Raw genomic sequence first — 12269 nt, 5'->3', positions numbered from 1 at the left:
CAAACTTCTGTAGATTGAGCCCTTACCGTATGCCAGGCTCTACCCTTTCAAATTTTTTTTTTTTAACGTTTATTTATTTTGGGGACAGAGAGAGACAGAGCATGAACAGGGGAGGGGCAGAGAGAGAAGAGAGGGAGACACAGAATCGGAAACAGGCTCCAGGCTCTGAGCCATCAGCCCGGAGCCCGACGCGGGGCTCGAACTCACGGACCGCGAGATCGTGACCTGAGCTGAAGTCGGACGCCCAACCGACTGAGCCACCCAGGCGCCCCAACCCTTTCAAATGTATTCCCATTCAGCTATCTCAACAAGCTGGCCAGACAGTATGAGTGCCTCTACCTCCCTAAAGAGGTGTGGCAATTAAGGTTCATAGGGGCTGAGCCCCTGACCAAAGGTCACACTGGGGAGTCAGTGGCCTCGATGAAATTGAAAGTTTCCTGATTCAGGTTCACTGCTGTTTTGTTTTTCCAGTCCCTACTTCTAAGGTCATTATTTCCCTACTTTAAGCTACTGACTTACAGAGTGATCATGGGAAGGATTGTTTTGTTTTGTTTTGTTTTAGAAACTTCCTGGTAACAATATATGAATTCTTGCATCAGTTAGGACTTCTGGTTGCAACTCAAAGTGGCTTAGGCAAAATAGGGAAATTTATTGGTTCAAGTAACTTAAGAGAAGAGGTGGTAGTTCTGACTTTGTCTTTGGATCCCAGGTCTGTAATGGTGTCACTCAAAATTTGTCCTTCCCATATTCTGACTCTGTTTTTAATCTGTGTTGTCTTTATTGTCAGGCAGGTTTTCTCTCTGAGGTGTTAAAGCTGGCTGCCAGCAGCTCCATGCTCACTTCTTACCAATGAGGCAACTTCTATGGAAAGAGAAAGCCTCTGTCTTAAAGATTCCAGCAAAAATCCTGGGGCTGCCTCTTACCAATTTGATTGGGGTCAGGTGTTCCTTTTGAACAAATCACTGAGGACAGAGAGAGGCAGTGTTCTGATTGGCCAGACATGGGTCACATGCCCACTCCCACCTCAGCTGAAGGATGGGGTAAGTTATTAGGAATCAATCCATCTATATTAATTATCAAATGCTGGTAACAAATCACCCTAAAACTTACGGCTTAAAACAACAATTAGGGCACCTGCGTTGCTCCATCCATTAAGTGTCTGACTCTCAGTTTTGGCTCAGGTAATGATCTCATGGTTTGTGGGTTTGAGTCCTGCTTCAGTCTCCATGCTGGTAACATGGATCCTGCTTGGGATTCTCTCTCTCTCTCTCTCTCTCTCTCTCTCTCTCTCTCTCTCTCTCTCTTTTTCTCTCTCTCTCTCTTCCCCTCCCCTGCTGGGTCTCTCTGTATCTCTCAAAATAAATTAAAAAAAAAAAAAAAACTTGGGGCACCTGGGTGGCTCAGTCGGTAGGCATCCGAGTTCAGCTCAGGTCATGATCTCACCGTTGGTGAGTTCGAGCCCCACATCAGGCTCTGTGCTGACAGTTCAGAGCCTGGAGCTTGCCTCAGATTCTGTGTCTCCCTCTCTCTCTGTCCCTCCCCACCTCTCTCTCTCTCTCTTCTCTCTCAGTAATAAATAAACATTAAAAAAAAAAAAAACTTAAACAACTATTGGGGCACCTGGGTGGCTCAGTCAGTTAAGTGTCCAACTCTTGATTTTGGCTCAGGTCATGATCTCACATTTAGTGAGATTGAGCCCCCTGTCGGGCTTTGCACTAACAGCATGGAGCCTGCTTGGGATTCTCTCTCTCCTTCTCTCCCTCTGCTCCTCCCCTGCTAGTGCTCTCTGTCTCTCAAAAATAAATAAATAAACTTAAAAAAAAACCAATCAATTATTATTTCTCACTGTCCGCAAGGTTCGAGAATCAATTATACCTTAAAAAAAAAAAATTCAGGAGCAACTTGGCTGTGTAGTTTTAGCTTGAGACCTCCCATGAGGTTGCATGCCAGATGTTGTTTGGGGCTGCAATATCCACTTCCAAAGTGGCCCATTCAAAAAAAAAATTTTTTATGTTTATTCATTTGAGAGAGAGACAGACAGAGCATGCGTGGGGGAGGGGCAGAGAGAGAGAGGGAGACACAGAAAGCGAAGCAGTCTCCAGGCTCCTAGCTGTCAGCACAGAGCCCAAGGTGGGGCTCTAACTCACAAACCCTGAGATCATGACCTGAGCCAAAGTCGGACACTTAACTGACTGAGCCACCCAGGCTAAAGTGGCTCATTCAAACTGGTGTTGGTTGTTGGCAGGAGACTACTTTCTCCCCACATGGGCCTCTCTGTAGGGTTGCTTGAGTGTCCTCACAACATGGTAAGCTGGCTTCCCCCAGAGTGAGCAACTGCAATCCTTTTTATGACCTGGGCTGAGCAAAACCATCACTTCTGCCATATTCTATTGGACACAAAGAACAGCTCTGACTCTAACTCATGTGGGAAGAAACTATACTAAGGCATGAAATCCAGGAGATGAGCATCAATAGGGAACATCTGGGAGGCTGACTCCCACAGCATCCCTCCATCCTTCCTTCCCTGTTTGTTCTACTTTTCCTATGTGTAGGTTTCCTTCTCAGGCAGTGTCTCCCCAAGCAGTACAAAATCAACATCTCCCGGCTTGCATTCCTGGTGACATGAGTGGGAAGAAAGTATCTTTTTTCCCAAAGTTCTGGCAAAAGTCCCAAGGCTGACTCTGGCCAAATTTGTGTATATGCTTATCCCTGAACCAATGGCTATGGTCTAGAGATACCATGCTCTGATTGGCCAGACCTAGGCCACACCCCCATGCCTAGAACTGAAGGTAGAACTGGAAGCACTAGAGACTCACCCAGAGGATGAAGGAGGAGTGGTTCCCAAAGGAAAAAGCAGGGTGTCACCACTGAATCAAGGTAAATGGTTTGGGGGCAGGAGAAATAATAATGCCATCCCATCTCCCACACTTTTGCTCCAACTGCACATTTTAGCACCTCTTGGTTTAGCATTTTTCTCATAGGATCATCTACTTTCTTGGCCCACTTTCTGTAGTAGGTAGAATTCTAAGATGGCCCCCAGGACCCATGGTGTATGCATACCTTCTCCTAGTTATTCAGTCCACCACTAATCTGGATGTTCTATAGAAGAATTCTGCAAATGTAGGTAAGGTACCAAATAAATAGACCTTAAAATGAGATTATCATTGGTGGGCCTGACCTAATCAGGTAAGTCCTTAAATGGAATGGGATTCTTCCTGGCAAAAGAGATTCAAAGTGTGAGAGAGAGTCAACATGGGGGAGAGTCTCTGTTGCTGGCTTGGAAGATGGAGGGGACCACATGGCAAGAAATGCAAGCAGCTTCTAGGAGCTAAGTCTGGCCCCTGGCTGACAGCCTACAAAGAAACTGGGACTTCAGTCCTACAAATCAAGGAACTGAATTCTGCCAATGGCCTGAATGAGCTTGGAAATGGATTTTCCTCCAGACCTTTCAGAGAACTCAGCCTTGATCACAGTTGTGTGATACCCTGAATAGAAAACCCAGTCACACAGTGCTGGAATTTTGAGCTACAGATTTGCAAATAAATGGTTATTTTTTAAAAGTTTTTATTTATTTTGAGAGAGAGAGTGGGGGGAGGAGGGTAGACAGTGAGGGAAAGAGAGGGAATTCCAAGCAGGCTCTGCACCATCAGCACAGAGCCTGACACACGGCTTGAACTCACGAACCGTAAGATCATGACCTGAGCCGAAACCGAGGGCTGAATGCTCAACTGACAGAGCCCCTGGTGCCCCAATGGGTATTGTTTTAAGCTATGAAGTTTGTGGTTAATTTTAGGCAGCAACAGAAAATGAATATACCTCATCATGGACTCTAAGATCCCTTTAGTAGGAAGCTTCTCTTGGACCTCCTTAACTTCCTCCCAGTAGAACCTGAAACATAGGTCCTTCTTCCCACACTGTGTCAGTCCGTCACCAAATTCCAACTCCCCTGCCCTTGGGGGCCTAGCAAGGAAGCTGCTCTGCTTGACTTTCCACAAACAGCCTATGCCCCACCAGGCCCAAGAGGGCAGCTCGACCAATCTCTAATTCCCAGGACTCAAGGACCTTTGACCAATTCTATTGATCTGGACTCCTGGGCAAGCAGCTAGACTAACAGACACCATGAGGGCTCTCCTGTTCCTGGGGTCCCTGCTGGGAAGCCTGGAGTCAGCGCTTTTGGTGAGAGCTGTGGGAGCCAGGAGGATTGTGCTGAGATGGCCCTGGGGGTCCCTATTACAGCCTTGGCCTCTGCTCATGACTTTTTGGTCCAGGTGACTAGAAGGCCTGTTTGGAAAGGCAAGAGTAACCCATAGGGCCTGGGGGAGGGGGGGCAGGGAAGAGAGACAGCTAGAGCTGGTGGATATGAGGACACGGCCTTCATTTCTGGGGGAGGGGGACCTTGAGGAGACAATAGGAAGAGGAACAAAGGGTCTGGGTCTTTTGAGAAAATTCCTGCATTTCTGAGATATGAGAGGAAGCTGAAGACTGGCATGGGATCAGAGGTAGGCTCTGACTTTCTGGGAAAATTCCCTTTTTCTCTCCCCTGTAGACTCCACCTTGGAAAGCCCCTAAGGAGCATAAGCACAGAGCAGATGAGCACACAGTAGGTAAGTATCCTGGCTGTGCCTCCTAAAAGACCCTTCAGTGGGAATGAGTATGGTGGGGAGTGTGCAGATGGTCAGTTTGGGGCCCTTGGCACACGGGGAGGGATCCGGGACACCCTTCACTTTGTCCCTACTTTGGCTAGTATTCAGACCAGAGTGCCTACTATGAGTCAGGTCTTTTTCCCATGGGCACTGGGGACCCAGAGTATTGGTGAACTGTGTGCTCTTTGAGAGCAGGGCTTGGGCTATATCTGAGTTCCCAGCCCAGTGCCTTCCAGTCTCCCTCAGTTTCCCCAGCCTCTCTTCTTCTTCTCCTTCCCTCAGTACATCTCATAGGCATCAGTCATGCCACACAGAGGCCAGGGCCCTTATGGACAAGAGCAGGATTCTGAAGCCCAAATGCCTCTGAATCCTGGCTTCATCACTTATGTGCTAGGTGACTCTGGGCAAGTGACTTGACCTCTCCAAGCTTCATTTTCTCCACCCATAAAATGAGGGTGGTAATAGTAAATCTCTTAGGGTTGTGGAGAAGGAGAAATGAGTTGTTAATCCACGTGAGGCACTCAGCCCACAGACTACTGCATGGTGAATGCTTAAACTATATTAGCTTTTACTTATCAAGTTCCCTTTTAGATGGGGGATGTCTGTATCTCCCCTCTCCTCAAACCATGCAACAGCTCCCCATTGCCTTCATTCTTCCAGGCACTCAATATTTTCCTCAAATTGTGAACTAGATGGACCCTGTCCTGGTAAGCCTTGTGTGGTGAGGCCAGGCCCAGCCCCTCAGCATGGCACTAGGGCCCCACGCCTGACACTGCCTGCCTCTACCTCCTTGCCTCATCTTTCCACACCCAGCCAAACTGCTTTCCTCTCTTTTTTCCTGAGCCAACCTAAGTGCCCTGCCTTTGCCTAATCACCTACTTGAAGTCTTCCTCCTCTCTATCTATCCCATTTACATCTTAAGGGTCTCTCCTCATTTAATCCTATTCCTGGTTTGGCCTTCAGCGAGTGCTGCTGTGCCTTTGCCTTTAACGACAGAATAGCAGCACATATGACATAACGACAGAATGCTTATTGAGCACATACTATGTGCCAGACTCTGTGCTAAGTGTTTGATAGACATTATCTCATTTAGGTCTCACAATACTCCTCTGAAGTAGATAGTCAAGTCTTGTCATTCATGGTTGTCATGTTCTATAAAGTCACAGAGAACACTTAATTAGCAAATACTGAATGACTGCTCCTAAAGGAAATTTAAGGTTAGGTTCCTGTGAGCTCTGGTCACAACATTTTCATCAACTGTCAACATAGAAGCTTATTTTATGTGTCATTCTGTTTCAAGATATCTTACTTACTGTGTTGTCCCTTCATTCATAATAAAGTCATGGCCAGCAGCACTATAACTCATGCCTGGACGAAGCTTTTCTCACACATAAATGTTCTCTAGAATATATATCATGGCCTGCTTGCACTTAGGAACATCGGCACCATATTTGGGGGCCATTTTCAACAGTAAAATCATCTACCAGAAGCACAAAATTTCAAAAATGTGGCTCTGAATAGACTGTGAAAAGGACACGTGGTTACAGGAGAAAAGCTGAAACAAGAAGCAGAGCATTACCTTGTTTCACCTTAGCTGGGAATTTGTGCTTCAGGACCTCACATTTTTCACCACTCCATGCACATCCATGAATGACCATAAAAGCACCGTGAGAATTGGTTTAGGGATTACCAATACAGTTTAGCAAGAAGGCAGCAAACAGAGTGGCTATACTATACTGTTTTTAAAAATAATAATAGCTACTAGCAACATTTTTATTGTAAAAACTTTAGAAATTACAGAAATGCAAAAGAAGAAAAAATTCTTCCATAATCCGCTATCTTCTAAAAACCACTCCTACAAACTTTGGAGCATGTCCTTCTAGATTTCTTTTTGATGTATATGTAAATATATTTGTACAAAAATAGGACCACATTTGACATGCTGGTTTTTTGGGTTTGTTTTGTTTTCAAGATCTTATTTTTAAGTAATCTCTATGACCAACATGGGGCTTGAACTTTCAACCCTGGGATTAAGAGTCGCATGCTCTACTGACTGAGCCAGCCAGGGGCCCCTTGACATGCCATTTTTAACTGCTCTTCTTCATTTAAAATTATGAATACTTTTTTTTTTTTTAAGTTTATTTTGAGAGAGAGAGAGAGAGAGAAAAAAAAAAGCATGAGTGGGGGAGGGGCAGAGAGCGAGAATCCCAAGCAGGCTATGTGCTGGCAGCACAGAGCCTGGAGGCAAGACTCAATCTCACAGACTCTGAGATCATGACCTGAGCCACAATCAGAAGTTGATCCTTAACCGACTGAGCCTCCCAGGCGCTCCTTGAACACTTTCCTGTACAAATATACCTGCATCATTTAAAGTGATTTTTAGAGGCACCTGGCTGGCTCAGTCAGTGAAGCATGTAACTATTGATCTTGGGGTTGTGAGTTAGAACCCCATGTTGTGTGTAGAGATTGCTTAAAAATAAGTCTTTAGAGGCTCCTGGGTGGCTTAGTCGGTTGAGCGTCCAACTCTTGATTTCAGCTCAGGTCATGATCCCAGGGTTGTGAGATTGAGCCACGATTCCCTCTTTCTTCCTTTACCCCTCTTCAGTGCTCATGTGTGCTCTCCCTATAATAAACAAACAAACACTCCCCACAACTTAACTACTAATAGCCTACTGTAGACTACTGATGGGAAGCTTTACCAACAACATAAATAGTTGATTAACACATATTTTGTATGTTAACTGTATTATACAGTATATTGTATTCTTGTAATAGAGTAAGCTAGAGAAAAGAAAATGTTAATAAAAAATCATAAGGAAAATACATTTAGAGTACTGTATTTATCGAAAAAAAAAACCCCACACATAAGTGGACCCGTGTAGTTCAAACCTAGATTTTTAAGGGTCAACTATACTATTATTGTTGTCATTTCACAGATGAGGAAACTAAGGCTGAGAGTGGTCAAGTGACTTCTACATTCAACACGTATTTATTAAGTGGCTACTTTGTGGCAAACACTCTTCTAGGCCTGGGGGCTACAGATTTGCCCAAGGTCACACAATTAGCAGGTGGTGGGGTCAGGAGCCCACTCCAGCTGTCTGAGTGCAGAAGGGAACATCTTAAGTTCAATTTGGCAGAACTGAACCTCTTGAAGGCATAACGATCTTTTCAAGGGTCTGTTTTCCAACCAGGCCCTGAGGGGTAGCACCTGAGCAGGGTGTGGGGAGCATGGGAAACATCATCAGGGAGTGTGTTATCTTTGCAGTTCTCACTGTCACTGGGGAGCCCTGCTACTTCCCCTTCCAGTACAACCGGCAACTGTACCACACATGCATCCGCAAGGGCCGGCCTGGCCCCCAGCCCTGGTAAGACTACCCAGAAGGGATTGGAGCAGGGACCTGTGGGAGACGGATTCTGCCCATCCATCTGCCCAAGGAACACTGCTTGGAGAAAGGGGGCTCTGAGAGGGAAGGGTGGGCCAGTCCCCTGGGCAGAGCAGGGAAGCTTCATCTTTTTCTACAGGTGTGCTACCAGTCCCAACTTTGAGCAGGACCAGCAATGGGCATACTGCCTGGAGCCCAAGAAAGTGAAAGGTACTACACACAGCCTTTGGGGTAGCTCAGGGCCCTCTCCTTCCCACTACTCTACTGGGTATCATCAGTTCTTACCCACCTGGTATTCTGGGCCCATCCAGACCCTTCCCTTCCTCCAGAGGGAGAAGTTCTAGGAGAAGGTAGCCTCATTTTGCAGGTGGGTAAACTAAGGCATGGAAACTTGGAGTGCCAAGGTCATAGGACAAGCAGGTTTGGGTAGGGACTTATCTCCCATGACCCAGGCTGTCTGACTCAGGCTCCCCACTCTTCCTTCCACTGTATCCATCTCTCAGACCACTGCAGCAAACACAGCCCCTGTCAGAATGGAGGGACCTGTGTGAACACGCCAAAAGGCCCACACTGCATCTGTCCAGAACACTTCACTGGGAAGCACTGCCAGAGAGGTAAGGAGATGGTGAAGCCATGTGAGGGGCTGTTGGGAAAAACAGGGGCAGTCCTGGGCCCACTGAAGAGGTCTCTGGATCCCCAGAGACTTGGCATGATCCTGGCCTCTCTTGAGACCACTGCCCTCTCCCATTTGTCCCCAGAGAAATGCTTTGAGTCTCAGCTTCTTCAGTTCTTCCATGAGAAAGAAATATGGCATAGGCTTGAACCGGCGGGTGTGGCCGAGTGCCAGTGTAAGGGTCCTGATGCCCACTGCAAGCCGCTGGCCAGCCAGGGTGAGTGGATGGGTCAGGAATTGGCCTGAGAGGAGGAAGGCAGAGGTCTGGAGGAAAAGCTGTTAGGCAACCAGTCGGGGTGCCTAAAGAAAGGGGAATTTTCTGTGAGGTCTTCGGGCCCAGAGGTGCTTCAATGTGCTCCATCTCCCAGTCTGCCACACCAACCCGTGCCTCAACGGAGGCAGCTGCCTAGAGGCGGAGGGCCACCGCCTGTGCCGTTGCCGGGCAGGATACGCAGGACGCTTCTGCGACGTAGGTGAGTAGGGATCTTGGAGGAATCAGAAGCTCCCTCCCCAGGTAAGAAGGACTCCGGGAGAGGGACTCCGGAGAATGGGGAAAGTGGCTGAGAGGGCAGTGGGAAACCACACCAGTTCCTGGCTGCAAGGAGCCGCCTCTTTCCCCAGACACTGAGGCGCGATGCTACGACGGCCACGGGTTTGACTACCGCGGCACAGCCGAGACTGCGCTGTCGGGCGCCCGGTGTCAGCCGTGGGCCTCAGAGGCCACCTACCGGAACGTGACTGCAGAGCAAGCGCTGAACTGGGGACTGGGCGACCATGCCTTCTGCAGGTGCGCTGGGTGGGGCGGGCGGGGCATCCCCCTCGGCCCCAGGGCCCTCTGGCGCTCCTTACCCTTTAACAGCGCCCCTCCGGTGGTTACAGGAATCCGGACAACGACACCCGCCCATGGTGCTTCGTGTGGAGCGGCGACCGGCTGAGCTGGGAATATTGCCGCCTGGCACGTTGCGAACCTCCAGTCCTAGAGGCTCCTCAGTTCCTGCCTCCAACCCAGGTCCCCTCTGAGCACCCGGATTTTCCCCTGCCCTCGCTTTCAGCACTGCAGAAGCCTCAGCCCCCGACCCCAGGTAGTTGGGAAGTGGCGGGAAGTCAGAGGGCGGGCGGCGAGCTACCTTCCAGCCCTTGGTGGGTCTCCCAGCACTCAGCCTGGGCTCCTCCCACAGCCTTGGGCGCGACGACGCCGGAGCAGCCCACTCCCCTGCCGAGTCCCAGCTGCGGACAACGGCTCCGGAAACGGCTGTCCTCGCTGAGCCGCGTGGTTGGGGGACTGGTGGCCCTGCCCGGGGCGCACCCCTACATCGCCGCGTTGTACTGGCGCCACAATTTCTGCGCGGGCAACCTCATCGCCTCCTGCTGGGTGCTGACCGCGGCGCACTGCCTGCAGAACCGGCGAGTCCCGCCGCGTCTGGCGCCCTGCCCGGGACCCTAGCTCCTCGCTCTTCCGAGCCCAGCTTCCGTGCAACACCCGAACCCATGCCCTACCTCCCTCTCACTCTTCCCCAGCGCCCTAGGAGGAAGCTGAAACCCAGCAAGGGACTCGGGGGCAGGAGGCCTGTGGCCGGCTCTGAGCTCGCTTTCCCCCGCATCCCCTCCGCCCGCAGGCCCCCGCCGGAGGAGCTGACGGTGGTGCTCGGCCAGGACCGCCATAACCAGAGCTGTGAGCAGTGCCAGACTCTGGCCGTGCGCGCCTACCGCCTGCACGAGGCCTTCTCGCCCATCACCTACCAGCACGACCTGGGTGCGGGGGCGGGAGCGCCCCCTCGGCGACCAGGGGAAAGGGTGGGGGAGGGCTCGAAGTCCCAGCGTCTGGGTCTCACCCTCCTCCTCGCCTGGGTTAGCCCTGCTGCGCCTGCAGGAAAGAGAGGACGGCCACTGCGCGCTCCCGTCGCCTTTCGTTCAGCCGGTGTGCCTGCCAAGCAGCGCTGCCCGCCCAGATGAGGCCGAGGCCACCCTCTGTGAGGTGGCAGGCTGGGGCTACCAGTTTGAGGGTAGGCAGAACGGCTGGCTAGGGGCGGCAGGGACACCTCTGGCCACCGGGGTAGGCAAGAGAAATTCTCAGCTTTGGTACCACTAGGGACAGGTGGCGCTGACCTGGTGGGTTGGGAAGATTTGCAGGGCCCTTGTGTCTGCAGTCAGCTACTGCCAGGGCCTGGGCTTCACTGCTGGGGCGGGGGAAGGGGAGGTCCCCAAGGCTCCTAAGGGGTACAGAGAGAATCACAATTTCCTTTGGTTACTTCTTGGTACTGTGATGCAAGGGCTAACAAGGATGCTGGCCTCGCGCTGGGGCAGCCGGTTGGCTAGTTGGGAAATATTGTTCGGAGACATTGGGTGGGAAGTGGGAGTGGGGTTCCAAAGCACTCCTGCTCCGCCCCTTCCATTCAAATCCCAGCTCCTCTCTGGTCTCAGTTTTCTTGTCTATGAAATGGTTTTAATAGCAACTCTTCCTCACGGGCTTGCTGCAACAGAGGCCAGTTAGTGGGGAGTGAGCAGGATCGCGAAGGGTGTGAGGAAGGCGCTCTTGGTTCGCAGGGGCCGGGGAATATTCCAGCTTCCTGCAGGAAGCGCAGGTGCCACTCATCCCTTCTGAGCGCTGCTCCGCCCAGGACGTGCACGGAGTCTCTTTTACTTCAGGCATGCTCTGCGCTGGCTTCCTCGAGGGTGGCACCGACGCCTGCCAGGTGAGCCCATGGGCTGGCTTGGTGCCCTCCTCCACCCCATCAAATCCAGACTCCAGACCAAGGGCGCTGAGCCACGTGTCCCTGACTCAGGGTGACTCCGGGGGCCCGCTAGTGTGTGAGGAGGAGGCCGCAGAGCACCAGCTCATTCTGCGAGGCATCGTCAGCTGGGGTTCCGGTTGTGGCGACCGCTACAAACCAGGTGTGTACACCGACGTGGCCAGCTACCTGGCCTGGATCCAGGAGCACACCAATTCCTGACCATCCAGGGACTTGTCTTTCCCTCCTGGGGGGATTCTGGAATGGAAGGGTGGCTGATGCATAATCATGGATGGCAAGGGTTGGGTTTGATTCCTCTCAGCACCCCCAGCCTGGCGCCAGGCATAGAGTAGGCACTCAATAAAGTGCTTCTGAAAATGTGTGAGAGGCATAGTTCTTCAGGGGACCTGATGGGAAATGCCAAGACAGTAAACTGGTGCACTTCTCCATACTCCTTGGGGAACAGGATCTATTAAGATCTTAAACAAGGTATAGATTGGTGTCCAACTGATGTTCTTTGAGCCATACTGTGTACCAAGTCCTGAGCAGGGTGGCTCCATATATTTATCTCTTGTATGAACTAACTTTTTAACTTTTGAAGTTTATAGAACAGAGGTTCTCAATCTCTACTGTACATTAGAATCATCTGGGGAGCTTTTTGAACCTGTGCCTGAGATCCACTTCAGATCAATTAGATCTCTAGGGAGGGGGTGTGGGTAGTGGTATGTTTTTAAAACTCCCCAGGTGATTCCATGTTCAGTCAAGGCTGAGCACCATGGTTAGAAATGCTTCACATTAAAACAGTGCTGTGGACTCTTAGAGCTGGCAATGTGGATAACAC

The 12269-nt window shown here is 50.5% G+C and overlaps 1 protein-coding gene across 1 annotated transcript; it reads left to right on the top strand.

Annotated features, from left to right (window-relative positions):
- The first annotated feature begins 4060 nt into the window (after positions 1-4060).
- On the top strand, positions 4061-11810 carry F12 (coagulation factor XII). The gene is made up of 14 exons (XM_019450457.2): positions 4061-4176; positions 4547-4604; positions 7909-8008; positions 8166-8236; positions 8530-8640; positions 8785-8916; positions 9068-9172; positions 9321-9486; positions 9579-9781; positions 9878-10103; positions 10316-10452; positions 10553-10702; positions 11244-11392; positions 11483-11810. The coding sequence occupies exons 1-14, from the start codon at positions 4120-4122 to the stop codon at positions 11648-11650; spliced, it is 1833 nt and encodes a 610-aa protein (XP_019306002.2). The 5' UTR covers positions 4061-4119; the 3' UTR covers positions 11651-11810.
- The last annotated feature ends 459 nt before the right edge of the window (positions 11811-12269 follow it).

Source organism: Panthera pardus, unplaced genomic scaffold (assembly GCF_024362965.1).
Source record: "Panthera pardus isolate Hobbes unplaced genomic scaffold, ASM2436296v1 HiC_scaffold_2, whole genome shotgun sequence".
NCBI classification, from domain to species: domain Eukaryota; kingdom Metazoa; phylum Chordata; class Mammalia; order Carnivora; family Felidae; genus Panthera; species Panthera pardus.
Note: the sequence above shows the minus strand (reverse complement) of the source record. Positions and strands in the feature narration are given on the sequence as shown.